A 22,371-nucleotide genomic window follows, 5' to 3' on the forward strand; every position below is an offset into this window, starting at 1 on the left:
TGTTGATATTCAGAGAGGTGAAGTGGTTAGCCACCATAAGGTTGTGGACAGCGGTAGTAGGGTGCTCAGAGGATTCAAACTTGCAAATTGATTATCAGAAGTGTGCTTCTTTAACCTCTAGGCCATCACTGCTCAAAACTGTCGATCGTGTTATTTTCTGGTCTTGTAAATTTACTCAGAATTCTTTATTCATCCCTGAAGAAATTGTTTTTTTTTCAGAAATATATTGGATCCTAATGAACTCCTATCGAGAACTGCCCTATTCAAAGAAACATAACTGATCGTTTTTCCTCAAAACTTGATCTACTGTCTTATTTTTTGAAGTTGGTCGTTTTTTGGCATTGCCCGTACCATCCTGCAGGGGTCGCTACCAGTTATCTCCTTCCGTGACGCTAGGAGGCGCTGTTCGCACGTCGTGTTTGCGGAAGTGCTCTTCATCACCCCGACAGGCAACGCGTAAACACACGGACAGGACGCCGCACGGCGCTACCGCGTTAGCCCCAAATGTCACATGAAGTAGATCATTTTCCGGCAAGGGATATTTTTTATAACTTAGAAAGGAGGTGCGAAAAAGGACAATGGGCATTTATTGACTTTTAACGCCACAGATGAAGCTCAACGACCGCTGACCACGAGCATGTCTGTGCTGCGTTTGGTTAGCAGGCTAAGCTAAGTGCTAACTTAGTTTGATTCGAGCGGCTGGGCGCCGCGGTGCTTGGAAAGACATGGCAGCGGGAACAGGGGCCGCTCTCGGCGGCTCTCTGGAGTCTACCTTGGACAGGAAGTTTCAGAGCGTGACCAACACGATGGACTCTATTCAGGGACTGTCAACGTGGTGCATCGATAACAAGAAGTACCACAGCCTGATCGTGCGACACTGGATGAAGTGTTTAAAGAAATGTGAGTACAACATTACTTCATCTTAAACTCGTTGTAGCTGCTGTCAGCGGTGCTGCAACTTTGTTCCAGTGTTACAGTTTATTCAGAGGTTAAAATACTGATAAGATGTTAGGATTATTACTGCTTGTACCAAGGTTAAGTTTTGTTTTTTTTCTTATCTGTCATGGAAGACCGGGAAACGCCGGACGCTTTTTCCATTCCTACCTGCTGCAGCTTTAGCCCTGTCATGTGCAAACGCAGTCGTTTTTGCGTTTTCGATTTTGAATGGTTACGCGTTTAAACCGCAGAAATACTTCCAACGGTGTCTTTAGCATGCCAGGCCACCAGGTGGCGCTGTTGTTTTTTAATAACGAAATCTCACAGACAGGTGCACAAAATAGTGCTCTATAAACATTAATAATAACAGTGTATGACTATCGTCTGGACAGATAACAAATTGAATGCTACGAGGAGTGACTCTCAATATAGTCGATGTTTATAGTTTTATAGTTTTCTGTGTGATTTCTTTATACAAACAACCAACAGCACCACCTTGTGGCCCGGCATGCTGCCTACATCATGTTCAGTGTTTCTACTGTTTCTGTCTAAATGAACATCGTTTTCAGAATGTTATAGTGTAACGTTAAAGTCACATTTCAAGCAGTTTTCTATGAAAATGAGAGGTGGTGCAATTTCATGTTTACCTACCACACACTTTCTGTAAAGCTGTATGTGTTATACTGGATGTGTTGTGGCTCCATCACTGCTCTGTCGCTGTGTTTCAACGAATAACCCCATTGTAGTTTTAATGGCTGTTTTTCCACTGGATGCAGTACAGCAGTGTTTTACTTGCAGCGTGACCCACCACAGCTGCAAACCACATGCAAGTGACATGCAGAAGGTCTATTTTCTCTGCTTGCCACAGCCCGCATACAAGGAAGTGGAGGAGGGCCGCTAAAAAATATAGTTATACAACTAAAACAGAGCCTCAGGTCCTTGTTCCACATCATTAACACATGGATCACAGTCTAAAAAATCTGTAACATCATTAAGTGTTATGTCTTCACTTCGTCTGCCAAGCACAAAAATGATAGGAAGACTTTAACAGTTCACCAGTATTTGCATTGAAATTACAGAGAATCAGCTGTTTGCTGAATGAGGACTCTGAACATCAGCTACAATACCCACAATGCATAGTGTCCATCTGCATTCTGAAGCTCAAATATAATTTCTCTGCAGTGCAGATGCATCCAATGGGTAATGGCACAAGACTGCTGTGGAGGGTGCAATAGAACAGAGCTGTTATGGGGCTGCAGCACATTTGCTGTAAAATGGGGGGTTTCATTGGCTAATTTAAACCGAAGTACAAATAAAAGTATTGATGCGTTTATCAAAGACGATTACCTCCAGTCTACATGCATGTGTCCATCTTGGCTGAAGTTTTCAGATATAATCGTTTTCTTGTTTATGTAGCTTCTTATGTGTAAACAAAAGTCCAAAATGCACCTGTTTCTGTTCCTTGCAAATATGCCTTGATTAGCTTTGGAGTTCATTACTTACTTTTTAAACAGCATTTGGTAGTTCTGTTAGTAGGAGGCAATTAGTAAATGTGTCTGCATAAAATATTGATGTTAGTTTATTACCCCAGCAAGCAACAGTCAATCAAAAATTAATCACTGTAAACAAGCGTGAATGTTAATACAGTTTGTTAGCTATTGAAAAGCAGATTAAATTGTTCTAATGGACAATCTGAGTAGTAGGGCGTTCTTCAGTGTAAGTACCTGATACAATGCTTCCAAAAAATACTATTTGATTCCAGTAATGCAAGTATTTGTGGATTATTAATAAGAAACAACTACTATAAAGTTAAATTCAGAAATGACATCTGTCCAATACTGGATTTGACTATAAGGGGGTAAAAAAGATGCCTTAAAGGGCCTTGATAATTTGCATACTATACGTTTCTTTACATGAATACGGGTTTGGTTACATTACAGAAAACACAAACCTGTCATGCAAACTAACTTGTTTCTTAATATATTTCTCACATTCCTGTGTAAGTGGCGATCATTATGAAAGCATTGCTCTTTGTGCAACTAACTTTTATGAATTCTGAATGGGAAAAAAACCTCCCAGCAGAGTTTTCTTGTGTGAACGATGCCTCAGTCTGTTGCTGACGGAGCTCCGAGGCGATGGATTGTAACAGGGTTACTTGCTGCTTTGGTTTGAAAATGTTTTTAGTCATAACTTGAAGGTGACAGCGACTGAACAAGTCGCTTTCGATTGTTCTGAACTGAGACTTGACTGACTTTAATGACCCATCTTTTTGAACAGTTTTGATTAAAATCACATTGTGGTGTATTGAGAGAGGAGTGTGTCGCCCGATTCAGACAGACAGTTCTAAAGGAAATGGTGGGAGAAAGTGTGTGTGGCGGTGTACACACACACACGCACGCGCGCGCACGCGCGCGCGCCTCTCTAATATATCTGTTGTCCAAAGTCGCTGGCTGTTAAAAGTCAAACACTGGGCAGCTGAAGAAAGGAAAAAAAACACAGCTGGCAAATAGGATATTGTTTAACGCTGTAACTGTACCTTTGACCTCTGCTCGCGCTCGGGTCTGGCTGCTGTTATTGCCTCCGCTTGGTTGAGTTTCTGGACTTCTGTACATTTTGTGGTGGATGAACAGCGAGTGAGCTATAATGACCAGATTCTGTTTGTCAGTCTTTTAACCAGTCTTCAGTTTGATCTCGTCCTCTGACCCTCTGAGGTGGGGAATGGAGACGTAGCTGTTGCTCAGAATTTATTCTATTTATTGTCTCGGCTGCTGCACAAGCTTTTATTCAACATCCAGCAGTAAGTGGCCTGTAAAGCTGAAAAAATAGATGTACATAAATGCTACTAAAAAACTCTTGTGTGTCTTGTGGCTGAAATCACAGCGGAATCATATGGTCAAACTGAGTCTATAGGAATTTCCCGTCAGCAGTTAATAAATGTATAATACTGCAGGATGTAGCAGCCTTCAATAGGAGCTGAGATTGGCGATGTAATAGAGTAGAAATGGTTTTTTAACCCCAGAGGAACATTCTTGGAAAAAATCAAGCGTCTTGAAAACTCGCAGCAGTTCTTTAAGAATATTTACTCTATTTTGATTGAATTAAATCACCATGTACTTTTGAAGTCCCTGCTGAAACGCAGCATGATGCTGCCACCGCCATGCTTCCACGAAGGCCCGATGTCGGCGGGCTGATGAATATTTATTTTCATACAGCTATTGCTGACTGTTAAGACTTGAGACATAAATCTTACCTTGAACATTCACATTGCACAGGGCCCGACTGTTTTGGGATGGAAGTATTTTGGGGAAAGCAGCGGGCGGTTGCGTGACACGACCTTGCAGATCAATCACACGTCAATTGGTTCAGCTCGCTGGAATTTCTAGGAGTATGAAGGGGTCAGACGTTTAATCATTTCCTGGACTAATGGAGCAGAAAACCGGCTTTCACATCAATCCAGGCTGGATAATAGTAACGCTGTCATGAACTTCTGTATTTAATTGAGTGCTTTGGCTTTACTTGTCATCCTAATAAAGGCGGTGGAGTTTTTCGGAATAATGACTGAGATTTGCCCTCTTTGAGCTCGTTTTGGGTTTGTTGTAACTCACGCGTTGTGTCTCTGTTGACTCAGTCTGAGTGTGTATGAAGTGTTTTTGTTATAGTGACAAGTTTGAATTCAACTCTTTATCGCCACAAAGTGTTTTTTCTCTGTTTTGCACCATCAGAAAGTTACAGCTTTTATGCTGAGAAAAAAAGACTTTGATCTTTTCCCTCGACATTTCTCACAAGTCCTTGAGAACTTGATCCTCCTCGAGTGTGAAATCAGTGAGCGGAAATTGATAAGACTCCGTTTAACCTCAGATCTGAAATACTCGAATAGATCTTTATTAGTGTGTTTAACTTAAAATAAAATATCAGGTCCATCTCTTTGTGTTTTCTCTCCTGTGTTAAACTTGTTTTGTTGTTCGTCACATTTCGGAGTCGTGTGTGTTACGTTGTTTCTAAATGATTAATATTTGAATTCTGGTTTATTTTTATTAATAAAGCAGCTAAAATGCTCAGGTCAGTTTTCCTTTTGGGTGAATGAAAGTCTTCTTGACCTGTGAAGGAGGAATTCAGTGGTTATCTCTTATGATACAAGAAATCTACCCCCGGTGTGTAAATACTGATTTTCAAAGCTCTCCGTTTATATCATGAAATAGAAAAGAGATGTAGAACGATGTCATGTTAATTTTTAGACTATTGTTTAGACTGACTTCATGCTCTCTCGCAGCGTCTTAGTCTCTGTTGTTCTCAAATAAAAGCAATTTGTTGTTTGATCAATGCTTAGGTTATTCTCTGATATTTATTTTTAATTTAGACCTGGTTTGACCTGAAGTTGAGCAAAAGGGGAAAATTTTTACTCCTGTTAAGTTTTACCATTTGCTTCCTGTGGCCTGCCGTGTCTTGTTTGGTTGTTTTATCTCTTCGGAGCTTCCTTTTTTTTTTCCTGTGCACATTGAGATCAAGATAATGATCACATCTGATCTATGGTTTTGAATGACCGCATTCAAAAAGCAGCAGTCGCGTTTATTTTATACAGAAGCTGATGCGACCTTCCTTTTCATGGAGACTTTTAAAATGTTTGATAAAATGTCATTAAAGAATTTCAGGCTCACGTCTTTAAAAAGGAGCCGTACTGATTTGACCTTCCTGCCAAAAAAAAATAAATAAACAAAAACTGAAAAATTCACTGAAGTTGGAGAAGAAAGACGAGGAACGAGCTTTGTCCTGAGCAGCAGACCAGAATTTGTCTGTCTTTCTTGGTCAAGCTGACGCTTCTGTGTTTTCCAACAGCTGATGGCGCGCACAGACTCAACCTGCTGTATCTCGCCAATGACGTCATTCAGAACTGCAAAAGGAAGAATGCCATTGTGTACCGCACGGCGTTCGCCGAGGTGCTGCCGGACGCCTTCCTGCTGGTCAAGTAAGTTGGAGAGATATAGTTGAGATTTGACCATCTTTTCTACTGAAATGCTGAATTTAACACATAAATACCATTCAGAAAGCTGCACGGATTATTTCACACAAGTCATGATTCTCAGTTCCTGCTTGCGGCGGACGGAAACATTACTGCCGCTGCTTTCTGCTTCCGCGGCAGAGGTAAAACAGAAGATATGTGGGTTGATTTCACAACGAACCCTTCTGCTCTCCTGCCCGTAATCATAAACAGCCGGATCGTAAAGGCGGTACAGCAGCGAAAGCGCCGTGATCCACAGCAAACCGTGCTTTGAACGCTGTTTTCCTTTATGTAGGTCTTACCGCTGGCTGCACTGCCCCCCCGGGGGTAACAAAGTTTACCTTTACGTCTTCGGGGTGATCTGGGAGCAGCTGCTTTAGTGTGGCCCAAGGTTCAGTTTGACTTTAACAGCCGCTCTGCACTCAGGCCAGAAAACTCAACTGCCGGCATAAAGAGACCGGGTCCGCCGGCGGTGTTCGTTCAGCAGCATCCATCTTCTGCTCTGAAACATATTTCAGGCGTCGCTCTCTGAGAGAGTAGATCTTAAATGTTCTTTTCTTTTCTTCTGTGCAGCAATGAAGGAGACCTGAAGACCATTAAATCGGTGGAGAGGATACTTTCCATCTGGGACGAGAGGGGCGTTTATTCGAGGACGCTCATCTCTGATCTCAGAAATGCTTTAGTGAAAGAGGAGTCCCCTCCAGAAACACCGGTGGAGCAGAGGAGTAAGTGTGTTAATGAATTTCTCACACAGTGAAGCTGCTCAGATTCTTGTCATGTTGGTTTGTCATCCCGAATCATAAATGCCGGCATGATGAAGACTGGTTTTAAAGTTTTTACAGTGATTTTTGATATTGACTTTCCTCTTTTTGAAGCTCCAGTTGAGTCGAAAGCCGATCTGCGGTCCAAGATAGTTGCTGAGTTTGTGGTAAGAAAGCCGAGCAGACGCAACACAAAGCCATTCCACAAGCGCAATTTTCATATTTTTGTCCTTCCTGTGAAATATTTGATTGATGGTACGGCTGACTGCTCCCCTCTGCTTCAGCCACAGGCGCTAATAGACCAACTGTCCAAGTACAAGAGATCCCTGGAGGAGGTTGACCTCCGAGAAAAGCAGCTGACGGCTATGAGAGTTGACATCTGCAGCACGGACGCCCTGAAGAAACTCAAAGGTGGCGTTTTAACTCGTCTCTCGCCGCTCTTCTCTCCAACCTCAAACAAGAGCGCTGAGCTTCATCCCGGCTTTCTCCTCCCTTTCAGACAAGGCCGGAGGAAAGAAGTTCTCCCGGGACTTTGAGGAGGGGAGCGCGCAGCTCCAGGAGTTCGTCAAGTTCTTCGACAAGCAGAGCAGAATGGGGCCCCCGCTTCAGGAGGCGCTCCGAAACGCCGATATCTTCTACGAGATGCAGTACAAGGAGGTCAAGATTGTTGCTAATGTAAGTGGCTTCAGGCTTTCCAGTCAGGTGAAGCATTGGATGCCAACTGATAGTTGGTGATAAAGTAGTCTTTTCTGAATTAGATTTGAATTCTTTCTCATCTCAAGGCGTACCAAACCTTCGCCAACCGAGTGTCCCACCTCAAACGCAAGCTGGACACCCTGAAGGCCACCCTGCCGGACCTGGACGACTCGCCCATCCCCTCGCCTTCCGCGGACGCCCCGTCCCCCACGGGCTCCGAGTCGCCGTTCCACGACATGGAGTTGGCCTCCCCCCACCCCGACCTGGACGGCTCCGCCATGGACGACGACGCCGAGCCGCCGGCCCCGAGCCCCCTCTCCTCCCCGGGGGGGTCGCCCAGGCCGGCGGAGGTCCTCGGGGAGAACGACAACCGCGAGGTGGAGGACATGGAGCTCTCAGACGAGGAGGAGAGCGCCAGCGGCATCATAGGTAGGAAGTCTGAGATTTGCTTTCATTCCTTCATGTTGTGCACAAACATCAAACCACACGACGACATTTTTCCAGCTTCACGTTCTTCTTTCCAGTAGAACTAGAACCACTCAACCCCGGGCTTACATATAAGCTTACATACACATTGCAGGTGACCTCCACCCACACACTGTCCCTGAGCACATCCATCATCCATGCCGCCGCCGCCGTAATTGCGTTGCTCCGGTAATTGAATGACCTCTCGGCACGGCCGTTCATCGTCTTGGCCGTTGGCATCCAAACCTCCGGCGTATTTACATTTAAACCTTGGCCTTTATTTATCACGTAACGCAGCTGGCGTGACCGCGAAGGCGCACGGCGTTGCTCAGCTGTACAGTTACGCAACGCGCGTTCACCGTGCGCCTGTGTTAGACGCGATCACAACAGAACCTCGACCTCCGCTGTGCTTCCTGAGTGTACGCACAGCGATAAACTGTAAATTTTTTGTTTAAAAAAAAAAAAAAAAGCATATAATATCTGTATTATCACAAAAAAAAACTGATTGAACTGTGATGGATCATGTTTCTGTGCACTGCACATCCATGATCTTTATGTTCAAAATGAATGCATTTTCAAAAAGAACAAGAAGCATTAATTATTAACTTGAATCAATAATGAATGTAGTTGGGGACATTACAACATTACAGGGAATATATAAGAGCAATTCCATCATGTGTGTGTTTTGTGATATGTCTCTAGATATTAAATGTAACTGCACTTGTGGGGGAAATAAAAGCAGTGACAAAATAACAGTATCTTCAAAACTAAAGTTAAAAAAAAAAAAAAAAAGATGAAACCTGCACTTATGTGTATCATTACGGCGACTCCATCGAGACGCCCTCTCACCGCTTCCATTGCTGTGTTTTTCTTCTCAGTCGAGGAGCAGATTGAGCCCTCGCCTCACCCAGAGGTGTCCACTCCAATTTGTGCGAAAAGTGAGCCATCAGTCGCAACGCGGCAGCCCACGGCGCAGGTCGCGCCCCCTGCAGCTGCTCGCGCAGCAGCTGCGGCGAGTGTCGACGTGGGTAAAATTGGCTCCATCCTCAGCAGCCTGAATTCAGTCATGAAGACCGCAGGTGAGAGCCGCCAGCCGTTCTGACACTGCAGCGCTCCAGTGTGACCTGTGTATAACTTCATTGTTATAAAGTGCATTTTCATCAAATTACATACATGAGAATGAACTGACTGTGAATATTGTATGTATTGTATTATAGTGTATAATTAAGGGATTTTTTTGAAAACCGATCAGTGATTTGTGACAGTTTTTCTGTGTTGTGAATGTCTGAAATATCAAGTAAGAACTGCAGTTTGGATTTCAGACCTGGTTGATTCATTGGCCAAAATGCCAAATCACTACGGGCGTGACATTGCAGTCAGCGCACGGGTCAGTCGACCCTTGTTTGTTTCGATGATTGAAACTTCAGTTTTCCACTAAAATAAAAGTATAATTCATATTCTGTGTATTTCGTGGAGGTTTTACAAGTTTTATCAAGGTGAAAGATGGGATGATTTCACATTTCTGAACCTAAAATTAACCAAGACAAGAAAAATAAAGACGTTTAGATCAACCACTTCTCTATAAGGCATGTAGTTTGGATATCTTTTACACCAGTGGTTGGAGTGCAGATATCCCAACTCCCTCTTCTTTCCCACGGATATAAACCAATTTTTGTGCAATGAAATTCACTAGGAAGTCACACAAATCTGTCTGCCATTACGTGAGATTACGTTTGTTTTATCCCCTCCTCAGTTTCTTCAACTCCTCCAAATAAATCATGAATTCATTTATCAGAGGTGTCAATTTCAAAATAATTGGAAGGTGACAAGTGACTGCAGTCGATGTGACAAAAAACAAAACAGACAAAAGCGGTACAAGATGACAAATAAATCAGTTCATTTTGTGTACTGGGATCTGGTTCAGTTGAGTCGTGAGCACGTATCTTGAGTCTTTGATCCTCACAATAGAAGCCTCCGTGTTCATATACTTGTTTATTATCATTTTTAACTGAGTAAGTTTTCCTGACGAGAGCGTAGTCAGTGGACTGGCTCGTTGTCGTGGCATTCCTGGCACCTTGTCTTGTGTTGTCGAAGACCTTTTCTAACCATTCTTGATGTATAGTGAAGTTTAAATTCATTAACCTGGGTGATTCAGGAAGCAGCCAGTCTTATAGCTGAGGTTCCACTGTTGGTACCGGCCTTGGCAGCTCCCACTTCATCTGAGTTTTGAAACCTTTATTAGATGTTTTTTCCTGTCGCTGGTGAGGTAGCTTTAATCACCGTGAGCTGAAGATCGTTCTTTTTTTTTTTTCTTCTTCTTTCCTGCAATAAAGACTAATTCAGCAAACGTGTGTCCTCTGGGCTGAGGCAGAGCAGCGTCTGGGTAATGTGGTTGATTTACCAAGTGTCGCCAGTCCCTCCTACGACAAGTTCCCGCAAAACACAGATAAAAAGCCTCATGTGCGTTTTAATTAATCACTCTCGATGTTCGCCAGAATCCAGGATGTTTTACATGACTGCCGGTAAAGTGGTGAGGATACCTGCAGACTGTTTGGGAAGAAAGAATGAGTCTGGAAATCAAAAATCCTTTCATCCATGGTTTTCCGGTTCATTTTAAAACCGAGAAATCTCGCCTCATTTAAAGATCAGCAGGCTCATCAACTAAGACACATGAGCTGAAGGTAAAAGAGGGAGCTTTAGGGTTTCTGTCCTCAAAGTTACATCTGATATAACATAAAAACAAGAAGGTAATAATGCATGTTGTTTGATTATATCTGCTCTGATACTGTGAGCCGACATACAGACTTAAGTTGGTGTCGCTCTTTGTCGCGCAGCCCCGGTGGTGGAGAATCCTCCTCCTGCAGCTACTCCCGCTAGCTCCTCGGTGAAGAACGCCTCCGCCGCCCCGGCGACGGCGCAGGACCCTGCATCGCTGGTCAGCCTCCTCTCCAAGGTGGACGTCAGTCCTGCAGACCTCCTCAGTGCTCTGTCCAAAGTCCAGGGTCACGGCAGGCTCACAGGTGAGGACGCTGGTCTATTTCGTTATCTGAAATCAAGAAAACTATAAAAAGAAACAAGGTCTCGAGTCGCCTTTACAAACTTCCACGGCAGCAGCTCGTCTCTTGCCTCTTTGACCCTGGCGATCGCGCCCACCGCCAGTCCGAGATAAGAATCAAGTTGGACAATTCAGCAAAGTCAGCCAAAAGACTAAATCAGCAGAGACAGATTTCACCCCAGCTAAATGTTAACTGCTCTCGGTCGTACCCGAGGAGGCTGTTTATGGCCGCCGACTCTCTGCCTCTGGCACCATTGAAACCATCAAAACCATCCCCTCCGCCTTTTGTAGTGGAAATCTGCAACTCGAAGGAAGACGAGGCGTCAGAACTGCATGTCGGACATGGAAAAATAAACTGTGTGTTTTTATTTTATGCTGCACATGTGGCTAAAATGCATCTGTGTGTTGTTTTTCTTGTCACCCAGGCATCTCTTCCCTCCTGGGCAGCTCAGCTGCAAATGCCTCCTCAGAATCGTCCAGTTCAGGCAAGACTTCCCCACCTCCCGCATCCACATCCGTCAAAGCGGTCCCCTCTCAGAATCCGTCTCCGTCGTCCGCGGCGCCTTTGCCTTCGTCATCCAGCTCCACTGTCAGGCACAGCACAAACGCCCCAGAACCCCCCCAGACCTCCGGCCCGGCCTCGGCCCTGGTTCAGGCCGTCCACAGAGACATGGATCTGACGGCAGAATCCCGGCCAACTCTGTCCTCCACGAGTTTAGAGTCTAAAATCCACAGCTTCCTGCAGGGCAACCCTGCTTTCAGTGCGTTTGATTTTGGCTTATCGACAAACCCGGGTCTGGGAGGGGGCCACCTCAGCCCGGCGACGGGGGCAGACACTCAGGATGGGACCCCAGTGCGAGACGAGGGGGGAGGCACGCCGACTCTCGACGAAGCGATGGATAAACCATTCGATTCCAGCATGACTCAGCCATCTGTCGGTGAAACCGCTAAACCCAACCCCAATGCAAACGTGTACCAGAACAGCACCCAGCAGAGCCTCGGCGCCCCCCAGGAGCAGCCGCTGAACGGGCAGCCGTATCAGCCCTACGCGTCCGAGCGCAGGACGGCCGCGCCGGCGGCGCACTACCAGCAGATCTCTGCGCTGACGGGGCCGGGGCCTGGAGAAAGAGCCCCAGGCAGTGCCGGTAACGCGCAGGCGGCGGAGGGCTTTCAGGGGTCCAGCGAGAGGAGCTGGTACGGTGACTCCTACCCCGAGGGGAGCTCCCAGCAACCCGGTGTCTACAACGCAACGGCGCCGGGGGGGCCGCGAGAAAATAAGACGTCAGGAATGTATCCGTACCAAACGCAGGAGCCTCCAGGCTTGGTCTCCCAGCAGGGGGCCGTCACGTCTCCCGCGCTCTTCAGCAGCAACCTCCCTCCCGTTCCACGGTTACCTCCCCCGCCCAGCGGTTTTGAACTCCCCCTCTCCTCGAACAGCTTCGGGATGAGGCCCCCGGAGCAGCAGCCGGGTCTCGGCGAGGCGGCGGGGGCCAGAGGCGGCAGCGTGATCAGCGGGATGGTGGTGCACGACCACCAGCACAAGTCTTCGTTTCGCCCCGGCGACGAGCCGCTCCGCCCGCAGCGCCCAGACGACCTGCCTTACCAGGAGGATGCTAACCGCTACCCCGACGAGCCCCGCCAGCATAACCCCTCCTTCCTCCAGGGCAACCCCTACCACCACCCCGACGATTCCCACTACAGCCCCGTCAGTCCCGCGCAGCACTTCCCCAGAGTTCGAGGGCGCCTGTCGCCCCCGCGCTCCCCCCCAGAGGACCCCTTCTACCCCCACAGCTACCAGCAGCACGGCGCGCCCTCGCCGCACTACGCTCCCAGGCGGCCGCCCCCGCCGCCCCGTCAGGACATGCGCCAGCCCGGCCTGCGGCCTCCGCACCGGCCCCCCCACAACATGCTCCCCCCGCAGCCCAGGGGGCCCCCGCGGCCGCCCTTCGCCCGGTTCCCCGGACCCGAGCCCAGGCTGAGAGGCAAGCGTCCAGGACCGCCGGGTCCCAGAGGAGGCGGGCCAATGTTCCCCCAGAAAAGACCCTTCCTCCCCCCGCGGTACTGACCGCCCAGCTCCCGAAGGAAGGGGCAGACCGCTGGCTAGTGCTGAGCTCCACACCCGGCTCTAAAATAAATTAAAAAAAACCTCCTGAAAGCTGAAAGTACGGGAGGATAAAAGTGCAGATGATGGATTAGGGCGATGAGAGATCAAGGAACTGAAGAAGTATTGACAGCAGCGGGAGAAGCTGCTCGAAGGAAACCCTAAATGTAAAGAAGAGAAAAGGCCGTTGGGAGGAGATGGAGACAAGACGGAGGCTCTGAGCGGGCTGCTGAGCTGAGCTGAGCTGAGGAGTGAAGACTGAAGATTCAAGAAATTAAGAGGTGGATATATATATATATAATTCACTCTTTGGGTTAGTTTTTTTTTATGATTATTAATTTTGGCTCCAACAAGAAGCTTTACATAAAACATGTAGTTGAGTCATTTTGCTAAAGGTCAGAGTGTGTGTGTGCACGGTCTGCGTGTGTGCATGCAGTCAAGTGTAAGTCACCCAGTTACAGGCTATTTTTTTCCCCAACATTGAATCAGATGGTGGTTATTTTTGGCTAAGACAGTAATATAAGATTGTAGTCGGGGGGCATTTTTTCCTGCTGTTATTTTGTATCGGGGCGAGCAGTTTTCACTGCTTCTCCTCAGCTCCGGCTCTCTCCCAGTAGCTCTCAGTAGTTGATGCTCTCACATTTCCGTCTCTGAAACGGCAGAATTTAACATATTCCAGGGAAATCATTATTCACTGTTCCTGCTGCGAATGTTTTATTTGTGAAGCGACGCTTTCTCCACTTTTGCGCCGGATCCCGTCAGCCGTAGTTTTACATCTCGTTAAGCTCCCAGAAGCAGAGCGCCTCTCCAGTCTGGAGGCGCAAGGGTTTTTTGTTTTTTTTTTTTGGTTTTCTTTTTTCTCCCAGCCATCCAACGCCGACGCCGACTTCTGGAGGGGATGAAGATAATCGTCTTCAGTTTTATTTACTTGTTCTGATTAATAAAAATCTGAGTTTGAAAAAAATGTGTTGTTCCTTTTTCCTGTGGTCTCTTCCACCGAAGCACCGCCGGCCTCAAGTTAGTGATCAGCAGAAAGATTAACCCAAAACCGGAAGGTAGCCAGTGGGTAGCTCCAAAAGGCATGCTCGAAAACAGCAGTCAGTAAAAACAGGATTTGGTTTCCGAATCGTTCATGGAGATTTCAGCCAGTAGCTCTAACGTTCAGAAAAGTTAACGACTCCCGGCCAAAAAAAAACAAACAAAAAACATAGGTGACATTGTTGGATTTACTGCGTGTAGATTTTGTGAATTTAACCTGAAATTATCGTAGTTGTCTAATTTTTGATAAAATGTAAAAACTTGATCACCAGTTTCAGCTTTATCCGAGGTTCAAAAGAGATGTGAACACATCTTAAAAACATTTTCAAACTGATGTTCTTCTCAAGTAAGAGGAAATACACTGGAGCATTTCAGTAGGTTTGTTTTCATTTGAACAAATCGCACGCTTTGCCGTCGTCCATTTATTACAACTTCCATTAGACTTTTTTGGAATTGATGCATTTTAAACTTTTAAGATCGTAAATAAATGCATCTCATGGAATCATGTTCGTACGGAGCTCGTGTATTTCAACATTTCATGTTCGATTCACTGATCTTCAACTTCATAGATTTTCTGAAGTCGGTCTATTTAAAAGACCCAACTGGTTCTTGCTCTGTTTACGTTGTAATCAAGTCACCTAAAATTAAATGGATCTATGTCAACAACTGTTGTTTGCTCAATACTGCAGTTTGTTTATTTTTCTGGCAATATTTATTGTTTAATTAAGTCAAGGTGGGATAGTTTAACGTTGCTCATTTTAAATTTTTTCCTCCAAACTTTTAATCTTTTAAATGGTAGTTTCGGAAATCTAGTAATTGGTAAACTAATGTGGTTAAAATGTAAACATGTTTCCAGTGGAGGGATCAAACCACCACTGTCTTTAGTGGAAAAAGGCCAAAGTGATTGAGGTCAAGCAGACTTCATGTCTGCTGATGAGATGAATAGAGGAGACTGAGCGCTAAAGTCAGCTTCAGAAACCATCATTAATGAAGTTACGCTCCGTAAACCTTCTGTTCTCGTGGTTGATTTCAATTTAAATAACTGATTTTCATCTCCACACTTGGTTGTTTCTTTTTCTGTAATGCCACTATCGATGAGGTCTCACTGATCCTCTTGGTTAGAACTTTAACAAACTATATAATATGCTTCTGGGAAACGCGCGTGGACTTTGGCGTGTGTTTAACGTTTAAAACATGTCGTAAAAAAGCGCGAATGTTGTCAGAATAGGCGTTTATGAGGATCGTTTTCGCGCGCTGACGGAAAGCAAACAAAAGCGCGCGCCTTTGGAAAGTAGTTCAGGTGATCCTTTCGTCGCCAGATGTCAGCAAATCTTTCCTCTTTCACTTCATCACTTCATCGGGCTGATGTTTTGTTAGAGGATCGTCAGTTGTAACATCAGAATGTAAAAAATCCCTACATTACTTGCTCAGGTTAACCGGCGCGTTTCTCCCCCCCGCGCGCGCGCGCGCCATCGCGTCCGGCTGAAGTTTCACCTCGATGATCAACCTGCGTCGTGTCTCATCTCCTCCCCTCCTCCTGTGTTTTTCTCGCCAGGGATCCGTGTGTCTGGTGTGATGGAAACCTGGTTCCCGGCTCCCGCTAATGGCCCTTCAGGCTCCTCTGGATGCTGCGCGCCGCAGAATCCCGGTAAGCTGCAGTTTAATACATCAGAAACTAAGTGCCACCAGCAAGAAAGCCAAACAATCAATACGAGGATGGGAAAGAATACTGTTTGAAATAGTTTTTTTTTTCCTTCCCCCCCCCCCCCCCTTCTTCTTCCTCTTCTGTGTGTGTGTGTGTGTGTGTGTGAGGAGGAAGCTCAGGAGAGCAGCAAGGTTGCACAAAGAGGCCCCTGTGAGTAAGTACAGCCAGGATTATTAATAACTTGTTAAACATATTCCCCTCCTCCTCCTCTTCACGCTGCTTTTAACTAACCTGGGTAATGCAAACGTCTCCTTTATGTATTTCCATTTCGAGCACATGGGTGTGAAATAAAATTTGATTGTTCCCATGAAAATAAAATAACAAAAAAAATGCCTTTGCTGTCTGTTTATTTTCAGTGTGTTGCAACTGACCTCATGCAGAACCCGTTTCTTTCTTTTGTTGTGGCCAGTTGTTAGTAGTAAATGATTTCTACAAACATGGTTCCTGGCACATTCACAGTTACAGAAGTTCTTAAAAGAAAAGTGTTTATCGTTGGCATATCTGTAATCTAAAAATATAATTTTCATACATTTAATCATCAGTCATTTAAAATAAGCATTTGTCTTTTTGATGCTTATGGTTTTTGCCTGTGACTTTCTCAAAATGTTTTCGCAGTTGACATGAAAGCTCGCTGTCCTTGTCATTTGGAGTAATTAAAAGTATTACAATCAATTACACATCCGATCTCTAAAATATATTGGCCTTTGTGAGAGTATATGGAATGTTTCAGATGAATATGTCATTCAGAAGGACTTCATTGTTATTTAAAGATCACCACTGCATGTTTTAAAAGGGCTGTTTTAATAGAGTATTTCTCCTTGTCATTCGGTCATGTTTTGACTTGATTATGCAGTTGTTGAAAACGTGAGAGCTCACTCAGTGTCATTTATATTTATTTAGAGCAACAGCAGCGGCTGAAGCGCCTCTACTGGCTCCATACTCCAGTGCAGCCTGTCACTGGATGTTCTCATGGTGGAGGGGGTAAATAAATAATAATAAAAAAAAAGGCATCCATTGTCAAAATGAGTGAAATCACGTTTTCATAAACAGCGTCTCTATATATCATCCATCTGCACCTGATCGACGGCAGCTGAAGCGCGCCTCTGCCACGCCTGCACTGCCGGGCTTATGGAGGGATTGAAGGGCGGAAGGCAGGCGGATAGGATTTAGCGGCTGGTGGCAGATGGTAGTCTTAACGGGCGAGGCGAGCCGGGCAGAGATGTTCTGCTGTTGGGAAATATTGAAACAAAAAAACAAAACAACCCACTAATGACACGGCCACGGAGAGACGTGCGTCCAGAGGTTGTTTTTTTTTTTTTTTTTTCTTCCCTCGGAATAAACTGTACCCAGATCGTGACTGCTTTGAAGTGCGGCCGTGTGCGCATGTCGGGTGTGTGCAGCCCTGCTGTCATGTGGCTCCATTGTTTACATGCTGCCCAGATTTCTCAGAGGGCGTGCGGGCTCCTGCTCTTTACAGCTCCACCGCACCGCTGCTAATACTAATCACGCATTTTATTCTGCACTCGGTCGGGGCGATGCCGTCTCCCTGATAAAGTGTCATGAGCGGATAGATTTCAGGACCGCGGCCAGCTCCACCGAGAGAACAAAAGGCGGATTTGCAGCGCTTGATGTCAGGGACTGACTGCATGTTGCCGTCCTCGTGAAAAAAGAAGAAACAAATAAATAAATAAAAAATCAATTCGAGCACACACCTGCTGCCATCTTCGTTTTCCTGTTTTTGCCTTCATAAATTATGAAGCATGCGCTCTGGCTCTGCCTGCTCCTTCAAAGTGCATGCTTTAGCAGGTCTTTACGTCTTGTGTGTTAGTAATGCAAAGCTCTAAACAGCACAGGTGTATATATGCTACACATTGAGCCCTTAATTAATTTCTTGGTAGGGTTTGGATCAAGGCAAGTCATTTTTTTTAACATCTTTTGGTCACCAGGCACAACCAACAGAAGGATCACAGCAGGGATTTGATGGTTACCTTGGCATTACCTCATGCAAATTTCAAATAATTGTGCAACACTTACATGGGCTTGCAACTCAAATACACATTTTCCTCTTTTAATCACTTTAAAGATAGCATGCAGGAAGTTATTACCCATGCGCTTTCATCTAAAACCACGACAGGCTGTCTTTCAGTATTAAGTTGGGCTTTTGTCTGGCAATACAAATAGCAAAAACAACATTAACTCCACCTGAATTTTTAACACAAAAAATGTGGTTGTCAGTATATACATGTGCAGCAAACTACACCACAATTTATGCAAAAATGTAGTTCTCATTGTTCTCATATGGTTCCTGGAAGGCCAGATTTCATTGCTTTGCCTAGAAACTCTTGGAAATGCATTATGGTCCTTTTTATAGCTCAGCACCACTCATGACATTACATGTAATCCATAACAATTGGTGTGTTTCCTCACTCCAGTTAAAGCTAAATGTCAGTTAAAAGAGGCTGAATCACTATTGAACGAGGAGGAAATGTGATTCTTCGGGCATTATGATGAATAAATACCACTTCTTGCTGATATGCAACTGCTGGTTGCTATGCATGTATTTGTTTTGTTTTTTTGGGGGGGGGCGGGGGGTGCTGATGTGAGTTCAACTATTTGAACGTTTTGTGCGGATTTCCATTTTACACTTTCATATTACTCATTCACTTATTTCAGTAACACCACCTTTTTTTTTCCAGGGAGACAATTTTTGAGATTTTTCCGCCATTTCAAATGTCAAAGTTAGACTTCAAAAAGTGAAATCTCCACCCAAGTGTCTTATTGTCTTTCATTTACCTGACATGTATTAGGATGTGAGTCATATTGCAGTTGATGAAATTTGAAGAACTACAAGATAACAGTGAAAGATCGCCGTGCAACAAGCTGTCGCTGGATAAAGATTTCTCTGTCGACATGTATGCATTATGTGGACTGACTCATTGACGGTTCAGGGAGAAGCTTCAGCATCTCAGGATAAATGGGTATGAATAAAATATGAATAGACCTTCATTCATCACTGACAGACAGCCAAGTCAGAAAAAAATAGCTTATGCAGGCCTTTAAGCATTAATTGCTGAGGTGCTGTAGTTAACCAAAGATAAGAAAAAAAAAACCTTTTTCTTAAGAAATTTTTGCCATATGTATTTAGAGGTGACAGGATATAGGGAAAGACTAACACGGAGATGAGTTGACATACAGCCTGATATTGTAGCTGTCTCTGAATACTTTCTGAATCCAGAGCTTACTCTTTAAAAAATAGTGGATTCTTTGAACTACACCCAGATCGAGCAGTGGATCTGAGCAGCTCACCTGACACGCCTGATACAGACAACTGGAAACGCTTCCGAGTCTGTGCCCCGATCACCTGACATGCATTTTAATGCCAGGTGGAAACGGGGCCATGATATCTCAGCTCGGGTCTCAGTGTTGTGTTTTGTTGTTGTCGTGTCCGCATTTCTTGAGAAATGTATTGAAAAAAAAAGCTATATATTTTTAAAATTTTTACAATTTGCTTGGTAGAGCTCCAACAAGTGGCGGACAGGAGTACTGACAATTCAAAACCATTGGAATAATCTGAATGGGAAGTGTTTGGGACAATGTGGGAATATATATATTTTTTTAATAAATCAATCAATAAACAGTATATCATCGGTGAGTGTGGCTTCCTGCTTTCCTCCTTCCCTTCCTGGTGTTTTTTTTTTTTTTTTTTTTTTTTCTGCGGCTGTCACAGGGATGAGACTTTGGCGACGCTCCCCGGCGGCAGACATCACGGCTCATACAGCCCAGGGGAGGGATGGAGCTGAGATGGACAGGGAGGGAGACACCGGCTTACGACGTCAAAGGAGTACAGACACACACACACACACACTCACACTCACACACGCACACACACGCAGGCAGAGGGAAGGGAAAGGAGAGGAGAGGAGAGGACAGCCAACCAGACTGCCAATTCCCTCCGGTCTACTGAAGGAAGCCTGAATATTCCTCTGTCACAACACTCTATTTAACCAGTAAGAGATTTGTTTATTTTATTTTTTTTTTATAGCAGATTTATTTGAAGAGGAGAGAGCGAGAGAGAGAAAAAAAATCGGAGCATCTGTCAGGGAAAAAAGCACGGAGGAAAAAAAAAAAAAAAACAAGAAGCAGATCTAGAGAAAAAAGCCCGCTCATGCCGAATAAAAGGACCGTCGCTGGATGAGACTTGTGTTGTTTTAGGGGGCGTGCAGGCCTGAACTTGTTACAGGAATCAAAGACAAATGAACTGACTGACTGAGCTTTAATAAGTAGAAGAAGAAGGAGAAGAAGAGAGGAAAAAAAAAAGCGAAGGGGAAGAAGAAAGGCAATCATCTGATCACGCCGATTCTCTGCCACGACCAGCACCACAGGTATTTTTCCTTTTTTCTCTTTTATTTCTGTCTCATTTCCTTCTGAAGAGGTGTGATTGTTTGTAGTTTCGTGCCGTCTTCTCCGTGCTCTCTGATTCGTGTAACATGACGTCCAGGTCGCTGTTTTGCCTTGACAAAGAGCGCAGCTGTCTCCAGCTGTGTTGACAGGCTGGCTGTCATGTTTCTGGAACATTAGGCGGCCTCCACACCGATCCGCTGTGTTTACTATCATTTACTACGGCGTCGCATGCATTTTCGTCCCCGTTTAGACGCCAGGGACGGACAGCATCGCTTATCTTCTTGTGGGCGTGACCAGGTCTACTGACTCCAAATGTCCATGTGACGCCAGAAAATGTAAAAGTTATTAGATTATTACTGCGATTTTTACTCATTATTATACTTAAATTGAATGATTTGCTCAAGAAAATTGAATATTTAGAATATTTAATGGTGTTAAAAAAAATGTGTGACTACATAACATTACATCACAAATGTCACTTGCAGCTTTCTTGTTATGTTTTTCTACAATTCTACACTTTCCAAATGTTTTAATCCATATATGCACCGGTCTATACAGTGATCTATGTTGTGTACCCACTGAGATGTGCTTCGCTGTGATGAATGTGTCACTCACCGCTGAAATTGACTGTAGTGTTTGCACGACTACATCTCTAAGGGAGCAGAAAGAATCATTTTCAGCCTCCCATTCCCACTGAACGCTCCCATCTGCACCTCCATCCCCGGCCTCCTGTTTGCACCTCCTGTGCAGTGTGAATTTAAGCCCCGCAGGCTCCTGTCTGCTCCTCCTGACCGCCTCCACTCTCTCTCTGTATATGTGTGTGTGTGTGTGTGTGTGTGTGTTATTATTCCTCTCCAGACTTCTCAATGAAGGAGCCTGACGCAATCAAGCTCTTCATCGGGCAGATACCCCGAAACCTGGAGGAGAAGGATCTGAAGCCCATCTTTGAGCAGTTTGGCAAGATCTATGAGCTGACAGTGATAAAGGACAAATACACGGGGATGCACAAAGGTAAGGGCCGGGAAATCTCAGAAAGCCCAGCATGTGGTGGGGGAGGGATGATGTTGATTTTTAATGTGTGTGTGTGATGTTGACGGGATAGAAGTGGGGACAGGAAAGCTTGTAATCCCAGCAGTTTCTCCGCCGTCTCCTCCAGCGGTTGATTGAATTTCCAGTAAATATGAGTGAGGTTAAGTAGCTTCTCATTGAGCTGATGTCACTTTGAAACATCCTTAAAGACCCCCACGGGACCAAACACCCAATGTACCCTCGACTTAAAGAGGTAATCTGATGCACGGTTGGTGGTCTGTTGGCTGGTTATAGATGGTGTCTCCCCCCCTAAGAAAATAATCCATAATGAAAGATGTTAAGAAAAGATACTGTCACGGGGCTGATCCCGCTTTACGTTTTCATTAAAGGGCACTCACTTAAAAATGTGGTGAATTAAACATTTCACTCTCGGTTGGGGGGGGGGGGGGGGGGGGGGGGGTTTAATGCACTCTACAGTAATTGGAGTCAGCTTGAACATACACAACTACATCACCTATGCAAGCATATCGATTGCAAAGTGGCATAAAACTGAACAAAACCACACATATTCGACTGTTTTGAGTTAAAATATTCACCAGAAGAGGTTCAGTCCCCTTTCCTATACATATACTGTCCTGTGCAGTGTGTTATTGACAAAGAAATCCACTATAAACAACTTATTGAGTATATCATGTGTATGTTTTTAAAACAGAAACAGCTGCTTCTGCTATCATTTAGATACATGCATCAATAAGATGCACTAATTGTGTTTTGGCTCGGTGACTCTTCGTTTGATAGGACGTTAGATTTAGATTTAGCACCCGGAGTAATTACAAGGTCAAATACGAAGGGTTTTTTTTTTTTTTTTTCCACAAACAAGCATTAGATTAAAAACCAATCAACTTTTATATACCTGAATCAGTCTTCTGTGGAAATTGCTAACTTGTACACCAGCAATGGAGGGTTTAGAAACAGCAGCAATGTTGTCGAGCAAAATGGAGAGCGAACTTAATCCACAATGCTGCGTCGTAGATTTAGAAGTTTTTCCTCAATGTTTGTGCTCGACAGACAAATTTATTCAGACTAATCCAAGTAAGCAATAACATGTTGGTCAGATTATCCAGCCTGGACTGTAATAATATTAGCAGGGATTCAGCGGCACTATTTTTACAGTTGGAATTGTTGCTC

The 22,371-nt window shown here is 44.8% G+C and overlaps 2 protein-coding genes across 7 annotated transcripts in view; both read left to right on the top strand.

Moving 5' to 3' along the window:
• Positions 1–454: 454 nt before the first annotated feature.
• On the top strand, positions 455–15,901 carry rprd2a (regulation of nuclear pre-mRNA domain containing 2a). 3 transcript variants are annotated; one of them, XR_003934020.1, is made up of 12 exons: positions 455–900; positions 5,770–5,899; positions 6,506–6,657; positions 6,808–6,860; positions 6,978–7,104; positions 7,193–7,368; positions 7,476–7,818; positions 8,733–8,933; positions 10,689–10,874; positions 11,335–13,291; positions 15,604–15,696; positions 15,864–15,901. XR_003934020.1 is itself a non-coding variant. In XM_030121072.1 (10 exons), exons 1-10 carry the CDS (start codon positions 726–728, stop codon positions 12,972–12,974), a joined length of 3,183 nt encoding a protein of 1,060 aa, XP_029976932.1. In that variant the 5' UTR covers positions 455–725; the 3' UTR covers positions 12,975–13,991. The 3 variants fall into 3 exon arrangements, 1 of the variants encoding a protein (XP_029976932.1); XR_003934021.1 differs by having other exon boundaries at positions 15,861–15,900; XM_030121072.1 differs by lacking the exons at positions 15,604–15,696; positions 15,864–15,901 and having other exon boundaries at positions 11,335–13,991.
• Positions 15,902–19,524: 3,623 nt separating this feature from the next.
• The window catches only part of celf3a (cugbp, Elav-like family member 3a), a 32,325-nt gene continuing 29,478 nt past the window's right edge, over positions 19,525–22,371 (top strand). For 2 of the 4 annotated variants that reach the window (XM_030119991.1, XM_030119993.1), the window contains exons 1-2: positions 19,526–20,135; positions 21,013–21,165. In XM_030119991.1, the coding sequence (XP_029975851.1) occupies positions 21,021–21,165 (145 nt within the window). In that variant the 5' untranslated portion in view covers positions 19,526–20,135; positions 21,013–21,020. Of the gene's footprint in view, positions 20,136–21,012; positions 21,166–22,371 lie in introns of all 4 variants that reach the window. The other 2 variants (XM_030119992.1, XR_003933880.1) reach the window with 2 other exon arrangements.

Source organism: Salarias fasciatus, chromosome 22 (genome assembly GCF_902148845.1).
Source record: "Salarias fasciatus chromosome 22, fSalaFa1.1, whole genome shotgun sequence".
In the NCBI taxonomy this organism is placed as follows: Eukaryota; Metazoa; Chordata; class Actinopteri; order Blenniiformes; family Blenniidae; genus Salarias; species Salarias fasciatus.